A 24349-nucleotide genomic window follows, 5' to 3' on the forward strand; every position below is an offset into this window, starting at 1 on the left:
TTCTTTGCATTTTGTCAAATCTGCTGTGAAAGTGTTCTTAAAATGAACAACATGCTGGGTCATCATCCGAGACTGCTATAACGTGAAATATATGGAGGAATGCGGGTAAGACACAGAGCAGGAGGCATACATTTCTCCCCCAAGGAGTTCAGTCACAAATTTAATTAGCACATTATTTTTTTAACGAGCGTCGTCACCAAGGAAGCATGTCCTCTGGAATGGTGGCCCAAGCATGAAGGGGCATATGAATGTTAAGCATATCTGACATGTATATACCTCGCAATGCCAGCTACAAAAGTGCCATGCAAACACCTGTTCTCACTTTCAGGTGATATCGTAAATAAGAAGCGGGCAGCATTATCTCCCGTAAATGTAAACAAACTTGTTTGTCTTAGCGATTAGCTGAACAAGAAGTAGGACTGAGTGGACTTGTAGGCTCTAAAGTTTTACATGGTTTTGTTTTTGAGTGCAGTTACGTAACAAAACAAAATCTAGATTTGTAAGTTATGCTTTCATGATAAAGTGGTTGCACTATGGTACTTGTATGAGGTGAATTGAAAAATGCTATTTTATCATTTTTTACAGTGCAAATATTTGTAATAAAAATAATATAAAGTGAGCTCTGTACACTTCGTATTCTGTGTTGTGATTGAAATCAATATATTTGAAAATGTAGAAAAACATCCACAAATATTTAAGAAATTTCAATTGGTATTCCGTTATTTAACAGTGCGATTAAAACTGCAATTAATCACAATTACTTTTTTTAATTGCAGTTAACTTTTTTGAGTTAATCGTGTGAGTTAACTGTGATTTAATTAACAGCCCTAATTGTAAGCAATCACTTCAGATGAGACAGGATGTTACACGATTATGAAGGAGCAGGGAGGTGGTCTTCATGATTGCAAATGAGATGTGGTGTCCGAGATAAGCTCTGTGTTTAAAGTGGACCATTTTGATACTACAGTGGTTCACGCTGTGAAAAAGTTCGAGAGCCCCTGGTCTGTTAGGTCTCTTCTATCTCTAAATATTATGGTCCTGATCTTGCAAGCTATTTTACATTGGCAGATCTCTGCTTCCCACAGAGTACCCATTGCCTCCAGTGACCCACTGCCAAAAACAGTGGTCTATTATTACTTTTACACTCTCCCCACTTAATGTGTAAATTTCTTGATGCTATCGAATGGAACATCACAGAATGGGGTCACACTGAGAGTGCAATCATCATTGAAAATATAACTAATTTGAAAACCAGCATGTTTGTAGATAATAGAACAACTTGACATTAAAGTTTTGTGTCTGGTTTTGGATGTCAAGAATGGCATATTATTCAGAAAGTGGCCCTTGAAGGAATTGTATTTCTGTGGCTTATGTGAAACTGCATTTTTTAAATGTACAGTATAAATCATTGTAACTTTTTGATGGATGGATGGATGTATATGAAACTCAGAACTTAAAACACAATTTTTTCATTTCTTTCCTTTATTTTTATTTAAGTAGATGTAACCCTATACATGTCTTTTCTTTAGCTTGTCCAACTAAGTCTTCCTTTAGTGTCCAACTTAAGTAGTAATTTCTGAGAACAAAAAGGCAGAATGTTGTTCTGGATACAGTTTCCACAAAACTTTAAAATCTTTAATTTTACCTGTTGGCAGTTTTCTTTTCTGTCTTACCTGGATTTCATGAGTCCATGTTTCAATCATTTTGGCATTTTGAATAGATCTTCTCTGCATGTCCAAAATTTTCAAGCTTGGATGCCCTCAACTGAAGCTCCTATATTTAGGCACCTGTGTAAGTGGCCTTTTTCTTCAGAGTTAGTGAGCATTTGTATGTAACTCAGACTTCAGTAGGAATTGAGGGTACTTATGTTTCTGAAAAGCAGACCACATAGATCTTGATTCTGCAACTTGTTTGTCAAGTACTTGAAGTCAGTGGGGCTCTGTGTGGGTGCAGAAATGTGCATGTGTTGATTTAATTGCATGGCTGGGGACTTATTTAAGTATTTTTCTCGAGGCTGCTCAAGCTTAGAAATTGTAGGCCCTAAGCTTTAGAATGTCAGCCTTTGTCTCTAGGGGATATGCTAATAAGCTATATAGCCAGAAGGACAGGTTGTTTTTCAGACTTGTGAGTGTTTATTCCAGTGGTTCTCAACCTACAGCTGTGGCCCATGTGACATCCTTAGTCCCATGCAGATAGAATATATATTGTGTGGATGCGGCCCACAATGGTAAATAGGTAGAGAACCACTGGCTTATCCAGTACTCAAATTTAGGATTTGATGAGTTCTATATCACTTCCCCCACTTTCCCATGATGAAGAGGCTTTTCTGATATGAACACTTGTCAAATACTTTTTCTTTCTGTAAAAAGAGTTTTGATGCCTCCATTCCTTGGATTCATTCTTGGTTTTGCTCTTTATTTCCTTAGTGCCACATTGAAACAAAGGAGTCTTGGGGGAGACTGGATGACTCCGAAGATTGGTCGTGGGCTATAGAAACTTTTATATCTAGGTCACCAGTTCAAATCCAGCTCTAGTGGTAATGCTCAAAAGTTGTTATTGTCTGACTGATTATCTCAGCTCTAGTCCCAGAGGAACCTGTCCCATGACAAAAAACATAACCACAATTAGTACTTTTGTTGGCCGTCTTGGCAGAGAGGCCAAGGACCAAATGAGCCTGAAGAATGAATTAAGTCTTAGCATCCCTGGAACAGAGTTTGGAGCCATATTAACATCATAGTGTGGAAAAGGTTGTAGAACTGAGGACTATGCTATATCTGTTCAGATATTAAACAGAACACTTAATTTCTAGGGCTGGCACGCATTGCCTTTCAGCCTCAGAAAACACCCATGTGTACCCAGACTGAAGGAGAGTGGGATCTGTAGTCTCAGTGGTGCTACTGAAGTAGACAAATGAACAGTTACAGTGACACAGAGATAAACAGTATCACTAAAACAACTGGATTATTTCAGAACTTTTCTTTCTTTACTGTCAAAGTTGCCTCTAGTTTTGTAAGCAGGAGCACATGGCTCTATCCTCTGCCATCATCACTGGGTTAACTGCATCTCTCACCCTTCTGGGTCTCTTTGAGGGCACTCCCTCTCATGTCTTGGGCTTCTAGCACTTATCTGTCTCAGGCTGTAATCATGCGATTCTCCCTCTCTCAAGCCAGTACCTAGCAGTGAGCGGTCCCTTGTGATCAGCTGTGATTATCTCATTAGGTCTGACTTAGGCTCAGCTCTGCAGTTCTATGACAGTGGTGTCTAGGAACCAAACAGTCTGATTAGCGCAAAATGTTTTTATTTAGAACAAAAACATTTCTGAAAAAAACGATCTTAAAACAATAAACCTGTCTCTACACAGGCCTACTTTTCCTAAAGTTTACCATTCCCGGGATTTGGGAATGTCCAACTCCTTCAGACTCCCTCTGTAAAGTTTCTCACTGTGTCAGCCTGTCTCCCAACAGCTTCTGAACATTCAGAAGCCTGAGAAGGGCTTTTTAATTGTTCAGTGCAGGATGGATAAAAAATTGATTTAAAAAAACAGAATTTATTCAAATTCTATATTTATTTATTCTATATGCTAACTATATACAATATTTTCTTTGTTTCATAAAGCAGTTACTTTTAAATGTAAATCCTATTTTGATAAACTTTCTTTCTTATGATGTACACAGTGCATTTGCGGCAGTTTTTATTTAACTAACAAAAACAATTTTAAAATGTCGAGTTTTGTGCATTTTAATTATATTCCAAATTTTCATCCAAGTGCCGCTTGACACAAATCACAGGTAAAAAAAAATTAATCATCTAGTAAGTAAGAAATGCCTCATTCATCATTTTCTAACATAATAGAAATATAAAAAATAATCTGAAAAATGTATGTTAAGCATATAATTGCTTGTGTGTGTGTTTAAAATATTTTCCAAAAGAGAGAGAGGGTGATAATGGTTGATATAATTTGGTAGTTAGCAAAACATAGTACCAAATTATATCAACCATTATCATGCTTTACCTCTTTTGGAAAATATTTTTTACACACACACATTTAAGCAATTACATGGCTTAACATACATTTTTCAAAGTACCAATTCAAAACAAGGTAGAAACCTTGATTTTAAATAATTGATTTGTGCTTGCTGATTTAAATCATGATTAAAATCAGTGATTTAAATTTAAATCCGTCCATCCTGTTAATTTTTCTTTAGATCTTTGTTCCTAGCATTGGTAGAACAGTTGTCACTTTGGCCTGGTGCTGGGAAGTATGCCATTGTCCTGTAACTGAGAGCTCTTGCTTTCCTCACAGCAGCCCAGGAGCAGGAGGAGTTCTGAGCTCCGGGGCCAGAGAAGTTCTGCGTTCCCTGCTGATTATTGGGGGGGGACACCGGAGCCCGTGCTGGCTCCCCCATGCGCACACCCCTGGATGGGTCAGAAAGAAACTTCCTATGGGCATACTGTTGTATAATTGTTCACTACAGCTTTCCTTGAACAGTTCTCTGAAGCATCTAGTTCTGGCCACTGTCAGAGACATGATACTGGGTGAGTTGGACTGCTGGTCTGATCCAGTGCAGCAATTCCTAAATACTGTGTTACTCCATCTCTGGAAACTTCTCTCCTCAGACTGTATCAATCTTTAGTTCATTTTTGCCTATGACACTGAACCTCACTTTTTTTTTTTCTGTTCGTGCATCTTTCCATTTGTCATTACTGCAAGTAATGTACTTACTTACATCTTTACCATTTGTAAATTTCCTTTCCTTTCTATCTGCATTCCCTGCTGATTATTGCGGGGGAGACCGGAGCCCCTGATGGCTCCCCCATGTGCACACCCCGAATGCATCCGATGAAGTGAGCTGTAGCTCACGAAAGCTTATGCTCAAATAAATTTGTTAGTCTCTAAGGTGCCACAAGTACTCCTTTTCTTTTTTCTATCTGTAGGGGCTTTTGAATTCTGCTCTGTAAAGTGTTCCCTGAATTCCGCCACACAAATCATTATCAAAAACAGGGTGCCATGTAAATATTGGTGTGCTTTTAATGTAAAGCACTAACTACACTAACCCAAAAAAAGTCTGATTTGAGGAACGCAGGCTGATAGGATTATATTAGTAGATGTTAACTGTCTCCTTCATTCAAATATCTGAGTCTTAGGAAAAATAAGCTGTACTATAAAAGTATGGGAGACTGAACATAACTTTTTGTTTTGAAAAGGAGAGTTTTATTGCAAATTGTTTGGGAAGATTGAAATAGCTGATGGATTTCATTATTACAAAACACTCCTTTTTTGATGGGGGTTGTGGTGGCTAAATTCTCCTTACTTTCCATCTTTGAAAACCTGTGGTGTTAACAAATGACTTTTAGATTTGGGTCACTATTCAGAAGCAGATTAAAATAGTATGCTGCTTGTCCCTTTCTAGACAAATATTAGAATAACACGCCTATGACAACCTGACAAGAAGTTATAAAGTCAGGAAGAAAAAGCCTTTAGGTGTCATAATTGTCTGAATGTTGATTGTCGACTTATTTCCAGGCACTAAATGTACAAAGAGTCACTTCTGAAATGTTTCAGAGTGGTAGCCATGTTAGTCTGTATTAGCAAAAACAATGAGGAGTACTTGTGGCACCTTAGAGACTAACACATTTATTTGGGCATAAGCTTTCGTGGGCTAAAACCCATTTCATCAGCTGCATGGAGTGGAAAATACAGTAGGAAGATATATATAGTACATGGAAAAGATGGGAGTTGCCTTACCAATTCCAACGAGACAATTAAATTAAAGTGGGCTATTATCAACAGGAGGAAAAATCACTTTTGTACTGGTAATCCAGAGTGGCCCATTTCAAACCATTGACAAGAAGGTGTGAGTAACAGTAGGGGGAAAATTATCATGGGGAAATTAGTTCTTAGTTCTTTGACCCATCCACTCCCAGTCTTTATTCAGGCCTAATTTGTTGGTGTCCAGTGTGCAAATTAATTCCAGTTCTGCAGTTTCTCATTGGAGTCTGTTTTTTGAAGTTTTTTTTTGTTGAAGAATGGATACTTTTAAGTCTTCTATTGAGTGTCCAGGGAGACTGAAGTGTTCTCAGACTTGTGTTTGAATGTTATAATTCTTGATGTCTGATTGGTGTCCGTTTATTCTTTTGTGTAGAGACTGTCCGGTTTGGCCAGTGTACGTGGCAGAGGGGCATTGCTGGCACATGATGGCATATATCACATTGGTAGATGTGCAGGTGAACGAGTCCCTGATGGTGTGACTGATGTGGTTGGGTCCTATGATGGTGTCCCTTGAATAGATATGTGGACAGAGTTGGCAATGGGGTTTGTTGCAGGGATAGGTTCCTGGGTTAGTGTTTTTGTTGTGTGGTGTGTAGTTGCTGGTGAGTATTTGCTTCAGGTTGGGTTGCTGTCTGTAAGCAAGGACTGGCCTGTCTCCGTCCTTCAGGATAGGTTGTAGATCCTTGATGCTGTGCTGGAGAGGTTTTAGTTGGGGGTTGAAGGTGACGGCTAGTGGCGTTCTGTTACTTTCTTTGTTGGGCCTGTCCTGTAATAAGTGACTTCTGGGTACCCTTCTGGCTCTGTCAATCTGTTTCTTCACTTCAGCAGGTGGGTATTGTAGTTTTAAGAATGCTTGATAGAGATCCTGTAAGTGTTTGTCTCTGTCTGAGGGATTGGAGCAAATGTGGTTGTATCTTAGAGCTTGGCTGTAGACAATGGATTGTGTGGTGTGGTCTGGGTGAAAGCTGGAGGCATGTAGGGAAGTATGAAATGGTAACAATTAGTTTGAAGACAAAAGCATACTGTTGATTGATTCTAAACACTGTACCAGCATTCACTGAGTCAGCCTAGGAACAGCCATGATTTTCATGAACAGCTGTTTGGAAAATTATTCTAAAAATCAATTAATCACAAAAGTAATTAGGCATAAAGGATTTAATGATTACAATATATTTGTTTTTCAATTTTGTGTACCCACTTGTATAGCAGACTAATTTTATATTTTGGGTTTGTTAGGTATCTACATAGACAAATATTTTTATTAGCATATGAAACATGTTTAAATACACTTTAAAATTAGGAGCCCCTTTCTGTAGGCTTCATCCAGACTGTATCTAAAAGTACAACTCTCTTAAACCCTTTTTACGGACAGTTTGACACCTTTCTAACTCCTTTTAGTAATGCTGCTCTGACTATTATTTCCAGGTTAGAAATCTTATCTCAAATGCCTCATCTGCCCTAGGCTTTTACCATATAATGGAACGTGGCTGTGGCTGAAATAGTTGGTTTAGACAGCGTGGGTGGGGCTAAACACTTCATTTTAAAACACCCCCACAAGATTAGATAATTCCAGTCATTTACCCTTGAAACTAGTGATCGTTTTCTGTGACGGAGGAGCATTTTTGTGGATGGATGGAAAAGAAACAATACTCACTGCTTTGTATGTCTTGGGCCAGATGGATAGAGGGTTTTACCATTAGGTGGATTCCACAAGATAGTGTTGTTGTAGCTATGTTAATCCCAGGATAGTAGAGAGACAAGGTGAGTGAGGTAATATCATAGAATCATAGAATATCAGGTTTGGAAGGGACCTCAGGAGGTCATCTAGTCCAACCCCCTGTTCAAAGCAGGACCAATCCCCAATTAAATCATCCCAGCCAGGGCTTTATCAAGCCTGACCTTAAAAACTTCTAAGGAAGGAGATTCTACCACCTCCTTAGGTAACGCATTCCAGTGTTTCACCACCCCCCTAGTGAAAAAGTTTTCCTAATATCCAATCTAAACCTCCCCCACTGCAACTTGAGACCATTACTCCTTGTCCTGTCCTCTTCTACCACTGAGAATAGTCTAGAACCATCCTCTCTGGAACCATCTCTCAGGTAATTGAAAGCAGCTATCAAATCCCCCCTCATTCTTCTCTTCTGCAGACTAACCAATCCCAGTTCCCTCAGCCTCTCCTCATAAGTCATGTGTTCCAGACCCCTAATCATTTTTGTTGCCCTTCGCTGGACTCTCTCCAATTTATCCACATCCTTCTTGTAGTGGGGGCCCAAAACTGGACACAGTATTCCAGATGAGACCTCACCAATGTCGAATAGAGGGGGACGATCACGTCCCTCAATCTGCTCGCTATGCCCCTACTTATACATCCCAAAATGCCATTGGCCTTCTTGGCAACAAGGGCACACTGCTGATTCATATCCGGCTTCTCGTCCACTGTCACCCCTAGGCCCTTTTCCACAGAACTGCTGCCTAGCCATTCGATCCCTAGTCCGTAGTGGTGCATTGGGTTCTTCCGTCCTAAGTGCAGGACCCTGCACTTATCCTTATTGAACCTCATCAGATTTCTTTTGGCCCAATTCTCCAATTTGTCTAGGGCCCTTTGTATCCTATCCCTGCCCTCCAGTATATCTACCACTCCTCCTAGTTTAGTATCATCCGCAAATTTGCTGAGAGTGCAATCCACACCATCCTCCAGATCATTTATGAAGATATTGAACAAAACCGGCCCCAGGACCGACCCCTGGGGCACTCCACTTGACACCGGCTGCCAACTAGACATGGAGCCATTGATCACTACCCGTTGAGCCCGACAATCTAGCCAACTTTCTATCCACCTTATAGTCCATTCATCCAGCCCATACTTCTTTAACTTGCTGACAAGAATACTGTGGGAGACCGTGTCAAATGCTTTGCTAAAGTCAAGAAACAATACATCCACTGCTTTCCCTTCATCCACAGAACCAATAATCTCATCATAGAAGGCAATTAGATGAGTCAGGCATGACCTTCCCTTGGTGAATCCATGCTGACTGTTCCTGATCACTTTCCTCTCATGTAAGTGCTTCAGGATTGATTCCTTGAGGACCTGTTCCATGATTTTTCCTGAGGTGAGGCTGACTGGCCTGTAGTTCCCAGGATCCTCCTCCTTCCCTTTTTTAAAGATTGGCACTACATTAGCCTTTTTCCAGTCATCCGGGACTTCCCCCGTTCGCCACGAGTTTTCAAAGATAATGGCCAATGGCTCTGCAATCACAGCCGCCAATTCCTTCAGCACTCTCGGATGCAACTAGTCCGGCCCCATGGACTTGTGCACGTCCAGCTTTTCTAAATAGTCCCTAACCACCTCTTTCTCCACAGAGGGCTGGCCATCTACTCCCCATGTTGTGATGCCCAGCGCAGCAGTCTGGGAGCTGTCCTTGTTAGTGAAGACAGAGGCAAAAAAAGCATTGAGCACATAAGCTTTTTCCACATCCTCTGTCACTAGGTTGCCTCCCTCATTCAGTAAGGGGCCCACACTTTCCTTGGCTTTCTTCTTGTTGCCAACATACCTGAAGAAACCCTTCTTGTTACTCTTGACATCTCTTGCTAGCTGCAGCTCCAGGTGCGATTTGGCCCTCCTGATTTCATTCCTACATGCCTGAGAAATATTTTTATACTCTTCCCTGGTCATATGTCCAACCTTCCACTTCTTGTAAGCTTCTTTTTTATGTTTAAGATCCGCAAGGATTTCACTGTTAAGCCAAGCTGGTCGCCTGCCATATTTGCTATTCTTTCGACTCATCGGGATGGTTTGTCCCTATAACCTCAACAGGGATTCCTTGAAATACAGCCAGCTCTCCTGGACTCCTTTCCCCTTCATGTTAGTCCCCCAGGGAATCCTACCCATCCATTCCCTGAGGGAGTCGAAGTCTGCTTTCCTGAAGTCCAGGGTCCGTATCCTGCTGCTTACCTTTCTTCCCCAATATCTTCTATTGGACTAAATTCTGTTAGTGAAAGACACAAGCTTTCGAGCTACACAGAGCTCATCTTCAGGTCTGGGACAGATACTCAACTGGTATATCTACACTGCAAAAAAAGGATGAGTGGCATGGCCAAAGCTGGCCTGGGTCAGCTGACTTGGGTTAGCGGAGCTTGGGCTGCAGAGCTGTAAAATTGCAATGTAGACATTCGGGCTTGGGCTGGAGCCTGGGCTCTGAGACCCTTCCTCTTGCAGAGTCTCAGAGCCCAGGCTCCAGCTTGCACCCAGACAGCTACACTGCAATTTTTAGTTAGCCCTGAAACCTGAACCCTACTAGCTCAGGTCAGCTGACCTGGGCTCGGAGACTCCGTGTTGTGGGTTTTGTATTGCAGTGTACACATGCCCAGAGTGTTGCAGCTAAATATAAGGGGGAACAAATTGTTTAGCATAAGGACTTAACGTTATCAGAGAGCATTCAAGATGAAGATGTGTTAGTGGGTTACAGATTGTTGTAATGAGCCATAAATCCAATGTCTTTACTGAGTGCTAGACACTAAAAATCATGGGAAGTTATGAATTTAAGTTCCCAGGCTCATCTTTGGAATGTGTTGTGCAGTTGTCATTTAAGAATGTGGACTGAGAAGTCCGAAATGGAGTGATCATGCTGGGAAAAGTGTTCGCCCATGGTTGACAGTGTTCTTGTCTCATCATTTTTCTGTGTAAGTTCATTCGGGAGTGTAGTGATTGTCTCATTTCACCCACATAGTTGTTAGGGCATTTAGTGCACTGGATGAGTATACCAAATGTTGGGATAGGCATGGGTAGGTGTGACGTTCCCTTCTGGTTTTATCTGGACCAGTGATCTGCTAGGTCACTCCAATCCTTGACTCTGGTAGTGAGCCTTACCCTGCTCTGCTGTGAGAACCCCCACTCCTGGGCTGTTCACGCAGAGCCTCTGGCACGTAAGCTGCTCCTTGGATTGTGCAACCGAATGACACTACCCAATATCTCCAGTCCCAGACACAACCCTAGGAACCTCCGTCTTGCAGTGCCCAGTTATGCCCGCTGGACACTGCAAGCTTATATGAGTACGTCAGTTTAAGAGATTGATATGTACCAGGCTTGTTCTCCCAAGTGGAGCCTTTGATACTCTTCAGACCAAACTCGCTGCTTCAGGTAGAATAAACAAACAAATTTATTAACTATAAAGATAGATTTTAAGGGATTATAAATCAAAGCATAAGAAGTCAGATTTGGTCAAATGAAACAAAAGCAAAACACATTCTAAGCAGATCTTAACACTTCCAGGGTCCTTACAAACTTAGATGCTTCTCACCACGGGCTGGCTGACTGCTCTTCAGCCAGGCTCTCCCCTTTGATCAGCGCTTCAGTCGCTTGGTGTGGTGTCTGTAGATGTAGGTGGGAGAGAGAGCATGGCAAATGTCTCTCCCTTTTATCATGTCCTTTCTTCCCTCTTGGCTTTGCCCTCCCCCCTTCAGAGTCAGGTGAACATTACCTCACTGCCGTTCCAAACTGACCAAAGGAAGGGGGGTGACTCACTCCAAAGTCTAATGGCATGGCTACACTTGCAGATGTAGAGCACTTTGAGTTAAATCAGCCTTTGTAGAGCGCAGTAGGGAAAGTGCTGCTATCTGTCCACATTGACAGCTGCAAGTGCACTGGTGTGGCCACATTAGCAGCTCTTGCAATGGTCACAGAGAGCAGTGCATTGTGGTAGCTATCCCACAGTGTAAGTGGCTGCAACGTGCTTTTCAAATGGGTGGGGAGGGTGGAGTGTGACAGGGAGTGTGTTGTGTGTATGTGCGGGGAGAGAGATAGTGGGTTTTGGGGGGGTTGAGAGCATGTCCGCATGCTGTCTTGTAAATTCAGACAGCAGCAGACCTCTCTCTCTCTCACACACAATATTCCGCAATAATGGTTGCTTTGTGTCGGAGCAGATAAGGAGCCGGGTGTCGGAAACGGAGCTTTCAAAGGGCATATCGCATTCCTATAGCAAGTTCAAAACAATGAGAAGAGTGGCCACTTGATTTAAGGGGATTATGGGACGTTTCCAGAGGCTGATCAGAACGCAGTAATGCAACACCTTGTTCACACTGACGCCGGGGTGTTTCAGGTAAGGAGAGCAAGCGTTAATCTTCTCGCCGAGGTGGAGTACCAGGAGCACTCTAGCCGTGGAGTCAGAGCGCTCTGCGTGCCTTGGCAGTGTGGACGGGTAGTGAGCTAGGGCTCCCGGGGCTGCTTTAATGCGCTCTAACTTGCAAGTGTAGCCAAGCCCTAACAGATTCTTTTCTTGTTGCCTAGGCTGGCGTCTTTTGTTCCTGTGAGGCTGGGCTGGGTTTGTCCCATACCTGACCTGATGAGGTGTGAACTGCCTCTCTGCTCTTGGAGAGTTTTTGCCTGGGCTTGCTCTAAACCATGAGGGCACGTTTTCAGCCTCATAACTATATACATGAAATTATAACCTTACTATAACATTCCTGTAACAATTACTATAACATGACTATAACAACCGTGCTCAGTGCATCATGAGCCTTCCGAAGATACCCAACATGACAAACTGCATTGGATACCACACAATCATTTTATAAAGATAAACCTGGGAGTGTAGGGTGTTCCCCCGAGGTACAGAGTGTCACAGTAGGTCCCATGGATTTTGAAAGATTTTGTGGGGAACTTGCTTCTGATGATTTTGGGGGGTTGTTTGAAGGTCAGAAGAGGGAGTTCAGGAAAGATTTCTTTAGGATGTGGTCCTCATCAAGCCTGGGTTGTAATTGTATGATGATACCCCGTATGAGTTCCAGCCTGGGGTGGTACGTGACAACTTGGGGTGTGTGATCAGACAGGTTTTTCTTCTGTATTGAAGCAAGTTCTCTCAGGGTATGTGGGTGTCCTGTTCCACCAACTCAAAGCACTACCAGACCCTGCCATAACACCGCTATGATGATCAGTACCCCCAACAACACACGTTTCAAGATCCATAGGTCCTAAACATGCCTATCACAACATGTAGTGTACTCATTTGGTGTACTAATATGTGTATGTATATATAAAAAGAAACAATGAATTCATACTACCGTGGCTCTTTTGGGTGATGTTGATCAGTAATTTGGCTTCTGAACCACAGAGGTCTGAGTATGACTTTGCTAAACAATCTGTTTGATCTTGTGTTTAGCTGTGACACACTGAGTACTTTTCCCAGACCTGAAGAAAAGCTCAGTGAGACAAGGTGGGTGAGGTAATATCTTTTATTAGATCAACTTCTGTTGGTGAAAGAGCTTATCTTACTCACCTTGCCTCTCCACAAGATAGGACCTCTTTAAACCTGGCTGGACGTCCATAGGAGCTCTACTAGTGGAAGCAGCCCTGGAGAGACATTGATTCAGCTCTTCTCCCAGTCAGCCTGGCCTTGCCCACTTTGGGATGTATTACCAGGCTTTGAGGTCTCCAGCAGAGTAAGAGTTGCAAGCAGCTTGTGCTTCTGGCTCCTTCTCTAGATGGATTTACTTCTTGTCAGCAAGTTAAAGAAGTATGGGCTGGATGAATGGACTATAAGGTGGGTAGAAAGTTGGCTAGATTGTCGGGCTCAACGGGTAGTGATCAATGGCTCCATGTCTAGTTGGCAGCCGGCGTCAAGTGGAGTGCCCCAGGGGTCGGTCCTGGGGCCGGTTTTGTTCAATATCTTCATAAATGATCTGGAGGATGGTGTGGATTGCATTCTCAGCAAATTTGCGGATGATACTAAACTAGGAGGAGTGGTAGATACGCTGGAGGGCAGGGATAGGATACAGAGGGACCTAGACAAATTGGAGAATTGGGCCAAAAGAAATCTGATGAGGTTCAATAAGGATAAGTGCAGGGTCCTGCACTTAGGACGGAAGAACCCAATGCACCGCTACAGACTAGGGACCGAATAGCTAGGCAGCAGTTCTGCGGAAAAGGACCTAGGGGTGACAGTGGACAAGAAGCTGGATATGAGTCAGCAGTGTGCCCTTGTTGCCAAGAAGGCCAATGGCATTTTGGGATGTATAAGTAGGGGCATAGCGAGCAGATCGAGGGACGTAATCGTCCCCCTCTATTCGACATTGGTGAGGCCTCATCTGGAGTACTGTGTCCAGTTTTGGGCCCCACACTACAAGAAGGATGTGAATAAATTGGAGAGAGTCCAGCGAAGGGCAACAAAAATGATTAGGGGTCTGTAACACATGACTTATGAGGAGAGGCTGAGGGAACTGGGATTGTTTAGTCTGCAGAAGAGAAGAATGAGGGGGGATTTGATAGCTGCTTTCAACTACCTGAGAGGTGGTTCCAGAGAGGATGGTTCTAGACTATTCTCAGTGGTAGAAGAGGACAGGACAAGGAGTAATGGTCTCAAGTTGCAGTGGGGGAGGTTTAGGTTGGATATTAGGAAAAACTTTTTCACTAGGAGGATGGAGAAACACTGGAATGCGTTACCTAAGGAGGTGGTAGAATCTCCTTCCTCAGAAGTTTTTAAGGTCAGGCTTGACAAAGCTCTGGCTGGGATGATTTAATTAGGGATTGGTCCTGCTTTGAGCAGGGGGTTGGACTAGATGACCTCCTGAGGTCCCTTCCAACCCGGATATTCTATGATCCTACTGCTATCTGGAGATTTGCAACCTGTGTTGTGCTGTAAGTGAATCTGGCCCCCAGGACATAGCTCTGCCAGGTACAGCCTTAATGTTTGTCTGCTTGCGTTTAAAATTTAAGTCCATCTTTTGGGCTGGTGAGTATTGGAAACAACCAAGTTTCCAGTCATGTTGGACTGAAACTTAATGCCTGCAGACTGATAGCTCTGTCTGATTAAATTAACTCCCCACCTCCACCCTCCAAAGTATGTGTGTAAACTATTATGGAAAATTTCTGTAGTTCTTAGAAGTATGAAAAAGTGAGATACTTTTTTGGAAGAATTAGAATGCTGGAGATTGCTCAGCAGATCGGATTCCACTAGGTTGAGAGAAACTTCTCTCCCCACTCCACCCACTCCCCAAATCTTTCAGACAAACATAGCCTAAGTTTGAAAAATAAAATTTACCAAGCAGTCCATTCCAAGGTGGATTAATTGCTCTCATTGATTTGGATTTTTTTAAAATAGTCCATGTCTCCATTTGTACAAACTGATGATGATGATGATGGGTAGTGCTGCATTACATGGGTGAGAGGCAGGGCGAGGAGGCAGGTGAGGAGGCAGGATTCGAGCTCTGACTCCATCTCTGAACTCTGGCAAATCACTTATATCTTTGCCTAAATTTCCTTCTCTGTAAAGCAGAGAATGCTTCTCTGTCTGAGGCTTTGGAGGGATCAGTGTATGTATGTGAAGAACTTTGAAGATGAAAAGCACTATATAAAAGCTGCTCTTCTTATTATATTTATGCAGCGACACTACATGGAAAACATGATTTGGTTTTACATAGCTTCTTTTATACTCTGTGTGTCTCAAGGCGGTTTACAAGTACCTAATAACAGGTAAATAATAAACAAATTGGAAAGTGATGATGTGTTGCCAGTGCAGGGGTAATGGAGCAGCTGCTACATGGGCCACAAGCAAAGCTCACACAAATCTTAATATATTCAGAAACTGCTTTACTGAGAGAGGGATTTTTGTCCAGGCTTGTCAGAGTTATGCCTCTTCCTTCCTGAAAATGCCTATGATGTTTTCTACCTCAATTTCCCCTGCTTCCAGAGAGTGGCATTAAATGTATAATAAACCTTGATCCATGAATTGTCATTTCTCAATAGTGGCCAAATGATGTCTGGCTGTAGAAATCAGTCTGTATTTCCATTAAATAAAATAGCTTTGACTAGAGTTGACTGAAATTTTTCAGGTAAAAAATGTCCCTTTTGAAAACACAAGTTTTATTTTTTTGCAAAAAAAAATTCAAAATGGCAAAATTAATTTTATGGCATTTTTTCAAAATTCTTATAAATATTGTGAGATGCTTTAAAAAATGGAAATGACTGAAACTTTTTACAATTTTTTAATTTTACAAGCTCTAGCTTTCAATTAGTCACTTGGGTTAGGATGGAAGTTTAACACTTTTGTAAATACTTTAAACTCCTTGTAGCACATGCCTTTGGTAACAATGGGACTGCGCCTCCCATTAAAAATTATTTTAATCTGAATGTACCACTTTGATGCTCTTTTCATGTTAGTCAGGTATGACCTTGAGGCATGGGGGTGGGAAAACCAACAAATAGTATCAATGTGCACATTTAGTATAGGGTAATGTAAAAAAACCCAAACAGTTTAAATTATTATTTACTTACTTCAACAGTCTGTTATAATCAAGGAGGGTCTGTGAAGTGCACATGCTTTCATCTGGCTTTTCATTTTTGCCAGCCTGTTGCCTGGTGGCCCCTTAAGGGTTTGACAAAAGCTGGGTCTAAGTGTGTGTGTGTGTGTTAACTGACCAGATGAGGTCCTGAAAGCAGGAGCACTTCCAGTTTGGGGGATCACAGGATCAAACAGCGTGAGTAGGAGAGAATGGAAGTCTTAATTTCGGGATTCTTTAACTTCAGTATTGCCAACCCTATGGGCTCAAAAATCCTGAGTCAGCCCTCCTCCTCCAATCAATAAATTGGGTGGCTGAAAAATCATGATTTTTAAAATAATGAATTTTTATTTTGGGTTTCTGAGACCTTAGGGTGCACTCAGTTCATGATTTCAAGCTTTCTTCCACAAGCAAGAGAGTTAGAAACTTTTTTATTTTTAAGTGAAAGCTGAGCATTTCACATTCATGTGACTCTAGGAGCTGGGGCTTCAAGAAAAAATGCCAAGTATCTCAGGACTTCGGATAATATTACAAGAGTTGGCAACATTGTAAATTGTAGCTTTAAAAACAGTTGATCCTTCTTTAGTTTGAGATCGCTCCCTTCTGTGTACTGGAAGATTCTCATTGGATTGTCCAAATGCCAAGTTGGAAAATCTCCATTTAATTCAACTGAACTAAGAGGATCATATTTCCTGTGTCTTCCACCACTTTCTGGGGGAATCTAAACTGCAAGAAAACTGGTATTGTGTTGGGTGGCAAACAGTGACTCTGCCTGATGATGTATTTTTAAAAACAAAAGCCAAGCCAATCGAGTGTTCTATGCTGTTGTCAGAACAAAGTTCAATTATCTGCTGAGCGTGGTCACAATGTGAGTTGAAAGTGCTCAGGAAGCAACATGCTCTCTGTAAAACTTACTGTCTACCCATTCAACCACAGCTGACTGTAGAATATGGTAACAGCCAATTGGAAGTGTAAAGTGTCTCCAAATATTTCTCAACTCTATACAGAGTCTGTATTATGTTAAAGAAATACAGTGATGCAAGGGAGACCTGTGGCGAGGATTACGGCATGTCTAGGATCCCTTTCTTTGCATTTGTGAATGAAAATCAAGGATTGACATCAGTGGTTCTCAAAAGAGAGGGTTTATGTGATCATACAGTATTACAAATAAATCTTGGTATAGATAATTTGGAAAGCAAATACTGAGTGTTGACAAAGACAGCATAACATTTGTCTATAGAGTGTGTAAGACTTAATGAAGTAGACATGCTGCAATCCTGACTTGGAACTGAGAAGTTGCTTCCAAGCTGCTACTCAGATTGCGTAAAGCTAAAAACAAAACAAAAAGCACCATGCTTTGCATTGGTGACAGAGTCCCCCCTGAGTGGCTCTGAAGAAAGTATTGTTGACTACATTGTTTGGCTCTGAAGGGGTTGTATGTCTTGAATACATTTAGAGGTTGAGAGAGCTTTCAGTAGCGTTGGGGCTAAAGTGAATGGTCATCTCCAACCTGGGGAATATGGTAATATGGTGATGTCCACAGAAGCCCATAGCAGATCTTCACTAACCTTAAGCATTATTTGACTGCCATTGTAGCTAAGACGGATCTTTGGGAGTACCGTGCCTGCTTTTCCTCCAAAGTTCTATCTTGCAATGACCAAGTCCATGGCTGATGAGAGGAGGTCTCAGCTTGAGCAATATCTACAGAGTGGTACGGAGTCTCTGCTTTCACTACGTGTTTGGGTTTTCAACTCTGTTTATGGATTCTGCAAGTCATGATTTGTGGGGTCTGGTGGGGGCATACCCTGAATGTTGGGATTAAACTACATGCGGGCCTGATCCTGCAGACCTAGCATGCCAAATACTTCCACTGACTTCAAAGTGAAAAACAGAGCCTTTGGGCAGGTCCCTTCAAAAATCATATCTCTCCTCTTGCCTTTAAATTGGCCTCCGTTTTTTCTAGAAGTAAGTAAATTTGTTTTTCTCAGATTTCCAAGCAGAGACTTGAGAATTGTTACAAGACACATGAAGTTTACAGGAAAACTATATGTCTGAAGTGCAGTTATAATACGTCATGCATGAATTTCACGTAAGCCAATACATTAAAATGTAACCCTTTCAACTACAAGAAATAGGAAGCTCTGAGACATTTTGTGGCCTCTGATGTAATATATGCTTTGTGAGCAAGACTTTCAAAAAAACATAAGGCTAATCTCTTAAATAACCTCACTTCCAAAACTGCTTAGCACCCAGCAGCTTCTGATGATGTCAGTGGGAGTTGCTGGGTGCTCAGCAGTTCAGAAAATAGGCTCCTAAATAAATGACCACAACTTTAGGCCCATCTATTAAATATTGGGGTGAAATCCTTGCCCTGTGAAGTCCATGGCAAAACTTCCATTGACTTCAATGGAGCCAGGTTTCACCATCGGGGTGTGTACCTAATGCAGTACCTGCCTTCCGCTGGGCGGGACTTGGGAGTGATCTGAGCACCATCCAATAAAAAGCGAACTTTTGCTTAAATCAAAGGATGGGTAAAGCACTCATTGATAGCTCTACCAGAAGCCTTTTGATGTTAACTTAGAGGGGCATTGCAGGTAATCTTACTTTCAGACGCAGACCCTTTTCTCCCACCCCTTCAACTAACTTTGATTTCTATGCCTTTTGTTTTTCAGTAACTGTAGATCCAAGTATTACGAACAGTGATGTCTTCATCAGTTTTTTTAGAAAATTACAGCAGGTAAGTTTTGAATGTTTCAGCAACACAATTAGCTGCTTGGAACAACTGAACCTGTGCTTCAGCTCCTCTGCACAAAGGCTGCTTTTTCTGAGTGGGCTTCCTTGTACTCATATGCTCATAATATTGACCTCCTTTGTGAAGCACTTTGAAATCTACTGACGAAAAGTGCTATGTAAGAGCCAGGTGTTATCCTCTTATCCACGTGATAAGTTGTTCCTCTCTGTACAACCTCACTGTAAAAATAATTGTTTGCTTTATTTATGTCCTGGTGGGAGATCTGATGAATCTTTCGCCCCTAAATAATGCCCAGAAAAGTCTTTTGTGGAGAGCTCACTGAAAGGATTATACACATTCTTAGGTTTTGCAATCCTAGATGTTTTTTGGTTGTCAGTACTTTGGGGCGATAAGTGTATTGATGACTGCTGTGAATGTCCGCTTCTCTTACCTTGTAACACACAGTGACAGGCAGAGTTTGGCATGTATATGGAGTGTTTGTAACCTGAAGTGCTTTCAAAATCCATTTTTACTTGCTCCATAATGGGGCAGAAGATGAGGGAGGGGAATATCAAGTATAATAAGCACAAAAATCCCCACTGCATTGAAACGTCAACCATAATGTTGCAGTAAATGCGCAATCAGGAAACTGTTATGACTCCCAAAGTAACTAACTCTTTTCTCTCTTTGCCCCCCACCCCCCTGTCATGGTTTCTGTGGATGTGCAATACTTTACAATATGTTAATTTTATGTTTAGTTTGGCTCTTAACTACCACAGTGAGAAGCTCTTTCCGAAGGGACTCTTTGTCTTTGGCTATGGAAAGCATCTACCTGTTGTATGACCATAATCCTAATAGTTATAGAAATTCCTGAGAGGAAGTTATGCTTGAAAGAATTTCATAATGTGACAATTAATGTTTAATTTTAACTTTATTGCTCGTTTCATATTTGTTGTGAATTTTAGGGCTAGCAAGATTACAGGTAGTTGTGTAAAGAAGCATTCCACACAAAGCATAGACAAAAAGAAAAGGAGTACTTGTGGCACCTTAGAAACTAACCAATTTATTTGAGCATAAGCTTTCATGAGCCACAGCTCACTTCATCGGATGCATGCTGTGGAAAGCATAGACAAATTCTTTCACAATAAAAATGTGGCTTATTTACTACGTCCTTTTTTTTTTTTTTTTTATTTCCATACCAGGAAAGGTTCTTGTCAGTGAGCAAAGCAGCACTCTATATTTGAGAGTTAGGGCGCGTCTTCACTAGTAATATTAAAGCACTGCCGTGGCAGTGCTTTAACATGGCTGTGTAGCTGCTGCACAGCACTATAAAAAACCCACCTCCACGAGGGGAATAGCTCCCAGCGCTGGTGCACTGTCTACACTGGTACTTTACAGCACTGAAACTTGCCGCGCTCTGGAGGGTTTTTTTCATACCCCTGAGCGAGAAAGTTGCAGCGCTGTAAAGTGCCAGTGTAGACAAAGCCCTTAGAGATTTATTTAGGGAAGGACATAGCATCTTAGGGCATGGCTACACTTGCAGATGTAGAGCGCTGTGAGTTAACAAGCCCTCAGAGGGCGCAGTAGGGAAAGCGCTGCCGTGTGTTCACGCTGTCAGCTGCAATTGCACTGGTGTGGTCACATTTGCAGCACTTGCAGTGGCATTGGGAATGGTGCATTATGGGCAGCTATCCCCCCAGAGCACCTCTTCCCATTCTGGCGCTGTGGCTTGTGGGAAGGTGGTGCAGGGGGCGGGGCATCCTGGGTCCTGTCCCAATGCCCTGTGATACATCGCTTTGCATCCCAGTGATCCCTGTGCTTCCGTCCACATTTGGCGCCATCTTTCAACATTTTTTGTACTGCACGCTCTGTTTTCCCTTTCAGCCTGTGGGAATGGAGCCCGAAGTGCTGAGGAGTCTCACCATCACGTCATGTTTGGCAGTCGAGTTGCTCCTTAAGCTACAAACTGACAGTGAGGAGTCCGCTGATGATGTCGACTCACGTAACGCATATGACACGAGATTGCTTGTGGCATTCATGGACTTGCTCACCACCTGTGGAACGCCACTTTTGGGCTCGGAAAACAAGCACTGCATGGTGGGATCACATCGTCATGCAAGTCTGGGATGATGAGCAGTGGCTGCAGAACTTTCAGATGAGAAAAGCCACTTTCATGGGACTGTGTGAGGAGCTCGCCCCAGCCTTATGGCACGAGGACGTGAGATTGAGAGCTGCCCTGCCAGTGGAGAAGTGGGTGGCTACTGCAGTCTGGAAGCTGGCAACTCCTGACAGCTACTGATCGGTTGCTAACCAGTTTGGAGTGAGAAAGTCAACCGTTGGAATTGTCTTGATGCAAATTTGCAGGGCCATTAATCGCATCCTGTTTAGAAGAACACTGACTCTGGGTAACGTGCATGACATTTTGGCTGGCTTTGCACAAATGGGTTTCCCTAACTGCGGAGGGACGATAGATGGGATGCGTATTCCAATTCTGGTACCAGCCCTCCTAGTCTCCGAGTACATTAATCGGAAGGTTCTCCAGGCGCATGTGGATCACTGTGGGCGTTTCATTGACATTAATGCAGGCTGGCTCAGAAAGGTGCATGATGCACGCATCTTTCGGAACACTGGCCTGTTCAGGAAGCTGCAAGGCGGGATTTTCTTCCCGGACCAGATGATCACTGTAGGGGAAGTCAAAATGCCCACTGTGATCCTTGGAGACCCCGCTTACCCATTAATGCCATGGCTCATGAAACCCTACACAGGGAGCCTTGACAGCAGCAAGGAGCGGTTCAACAACAGGCTGAGTTGGTGCAGAATGACTGTGGAGTGTGCTTTTGGCTGTTTAAAGGGCCTGTCTGTACGGGAAGCTGGACCTGGCCGATGACCACATCCCCGCAGTTATATCCGCGTGCTGTAGCCTCCATAACATTTGTGAAGGGAAGGGTGACAGATTCACTCAGGCATGGAACTCGGAGGTTCAACACCAGGAGGCTGAATTTGAACAGCCAGAGGGCAGGGTCATTAGAGGGGCCCAGCACGGGGCTGCAAGGATTAGGGATGCCTTGGGGGAGCAATTTGAGGCTGAAAGCCACCAGTAATGTTTGATGCCTTGCACAGGAGTGAGGAGTGGTGGTTCCAAAGTTAGTAGGAATCTGTGTTTGCTACGCTGACTTGCAGTGCCTGTTGCTTTCCTGGGCTATGGTATCTTTTACTTAATGCAATAATAAGAATGTTTTCAAAGCCAAAAAATCCATTTATTGAAAAGAAACACAACTGCTTGGGAAACAGAAAGGTCAAGGGGATGGGGTGGGGAACAGTTCAATCACAGATTTGCGTATGTCCTGTTCTCGTACTCAGCCTTCCTGTCTGGAGTGCAGTGCAATGAGTGCTGCACTTCAGGCTGGCTAATATGCATGGTGATGGGGGTTGAGTGCAGAGGGTAAGGGTCGTAGTTTGCAGGGCTTGGTGGTGAAGCGACAGGTGTTGGAGGCAGCTGGTGGGGGAAAGTGGGTTGGAGGTGACATGGGGGCACAAGGGAAAGCCCCAAAATGGTGAGTAAGCACAGGGGCAAGGGGAACTGATTGTTTCACAGCCGTACTGTCCTCTAGGTTTGTGTACCTTGGGGAGAGCTAACATCTGCAGGGGGCCCCTATACTGAACACTGTCCCCACATTTTCCACAGGAGTTTGTCCTGGAAGATATCTCGCTGCTGAGGGTGACCTGGGAAGCAAGGGAGGGTTTTCTACTACAGTGCGGCTTCCGCCCTGACCCATATGCAGCTTGCCTGTGTGCAGCAATGGTCCCCCCGCCCCCCTCCCCCCACCCGGCACAGTGGCGCAGACATGTTAGCCTGACTGGGACAAGTAGTATAGTAGCTCTCCCAGGGAACCTACGCACATGCATTGCCCAGCTTCTGCATGAGGCCTTTGAAGAGATCACTGAGGCCGATTTCCGCGATGTGAGAGAGCACATCAACGCCCTATTCCACATCTAGATATGCATCCAGCCCTAACCATCCTCTCCCCAAGAGTCAGCACTGAACAACTTTCTTCCCAAAATAAAGGCCGCTTACCGGGCACCTCCTCTGGTGTTTGTCCTTCCCCAAGCACCGGCTACTGTGACTGGCTACCTTCCTCCTGGCTTGAGAACAGCTCCTGGCTGCACGCATCTAGGGATGGCAGGGTGTCTTCCTACTCCTCAGCACCCTTGCTTCCGCTTTTCTCCTCCTCCTCCCGCCTTGTTGATCTGGGCTCTGAAGTGTCCAGGGTGGTCCTTGGAGTGGAAGTGGGGTTGCCCCCAAGTATCGCATCCAGATCTTTGTAGAAACAGCAGGTCGCAGAGGCAGCACCGGAGCAGCTGTTTGCCCTATGGCCTTTGTGGTAGGCATTCCACAGTTCCTTCACTTTAATCCTGCACTGCAATGTATCCCGATCATGGCCCCTTTCCATCATGTCCCTTGATATCTGCCCGAAGGTATCGTAATTCCTACGGCTGGAGCGCAGCTGGGACTGGACAGCTTCCTTCCCCCAAACACTGATGCCTTGCCATTGCTCCGTACTGGGGATCACCTGGCACGTGGAGGCATGGTCACCTGGAAAGATTCACTGAGAGCACTCCACACCTTGCTGAGCAAACAGGAAGGGGATTTTCAAAATTCCCAGAGAATTTAAAGGGTGGGTCTGACGGTTGGTCACCTGAGGTCAAGGCAGGCAGTAGAGGTCAAAGTGATGACCAGAGAGGCTAGAACAGGCATTGTGGGTCACTTCTGGAGGCCGATCAGAGCGCATTAACCGACCAGGGCGTCCACATTGCGCAGCAAGCATTATGCTTCTCTTCGAGGTGGAGTACCAGGAGCGCTCCAGCCACGGTGTCCGGGCGCTCTATGTGCCTTGCCAGTGTGGACGCGTAGTGAGTTAGGGCGCCCGGGGCTGCTTGAATGCGCTCTAACTTGCAAGTGTAGCCATGCCCTTAGGCTCTGATCCAAAGCCTTTAAAAACAGCAGAATGACTCCTGTTGATTCCCTTCACAGGGCCCTTATCTTGCCATTTCCCCCCTCAACTATTAATTTCTGATAGTAAGCCTTTTCTATCAGAGCTCTGGTGGAAAAAACTTTGCCACTATGTTGTCTTAAATGGGGGAGGAGGCACTGGATTTGGAATGAATACTAATTTCTCCCTACTGTTACTCGCACCTTCTTGTCAACTGTCTGAAATGGGCCACTCTCATTACTACTTCAAAAGTTATTTTTCCTCCCTTGGTATCCTGCTGTTAATTGATTTATCTTGTTAGACTGACCTCACACTTGATAAGACAACTCCCATCCTTCCATGTATTTATATCTGCTCCTGTATTTTCCACTCCATGCATCTGATGAAGTGGGTTCTAGCCCACAAAAGCTTATGCCCCAATAAATTTTAGTCTCGAAGGTGCCACAAGGACTCCGTTGTTTTCGCTGACACAGACTAACATGGCTACCACTCTGAAACATATTCCTACATGTGTATTGCAAGTGTTGAAACTGGCTATCTGTATGGTGGATGTGAATTACTTCTTTGGTTTGGGGAACATCTGATGCG

The 24349-nt window shown here is 43.5% G+C and overlaps 1 protein-coding gene across 3 annotated transcripts in view; it reads left to right on the top strand.

Moving 5' to 3' along the window:
• Positions 1-24349, top strand: part of SNX31 (sorting nexin 31) — a 68597-nt gene that overhangs the window by 3522 nt on the left and 40726 nt on the right. For 2 of the 3 annotated variants that reach the window (XM_073330433.2, XM_073330431.1), the window contains exons 3-4: positions 17636-17750; positions 18712-18776. In XM_073330433.2, coding sequence (XP_073186534.1) covers positions 17636-17750; positions 18712-18776 — 180 coding nt within the window. The remainder of the gene's footprint in view (positions 1-17635; positions 17751-18711; positions 18777-24349) is intronic. The other variant, XM_073330432.2, reaches the window with a different exon arrangement.

The sequence above is a fragment of the Lepidochelys kempii genome, chromosome 2 (assembly GCF_965140285.1).
Source record: "Lepidochelys kempii isolate rLepKem1 chromosome 2, rLepKem1.hap1, whole genome shotgun sequence".
Lineage (NCBI taxonomy): Eukaryota > Metazoa > Chordata > Testudines > Cheloniidae > Lepidochelys > Lepidochelys kempii.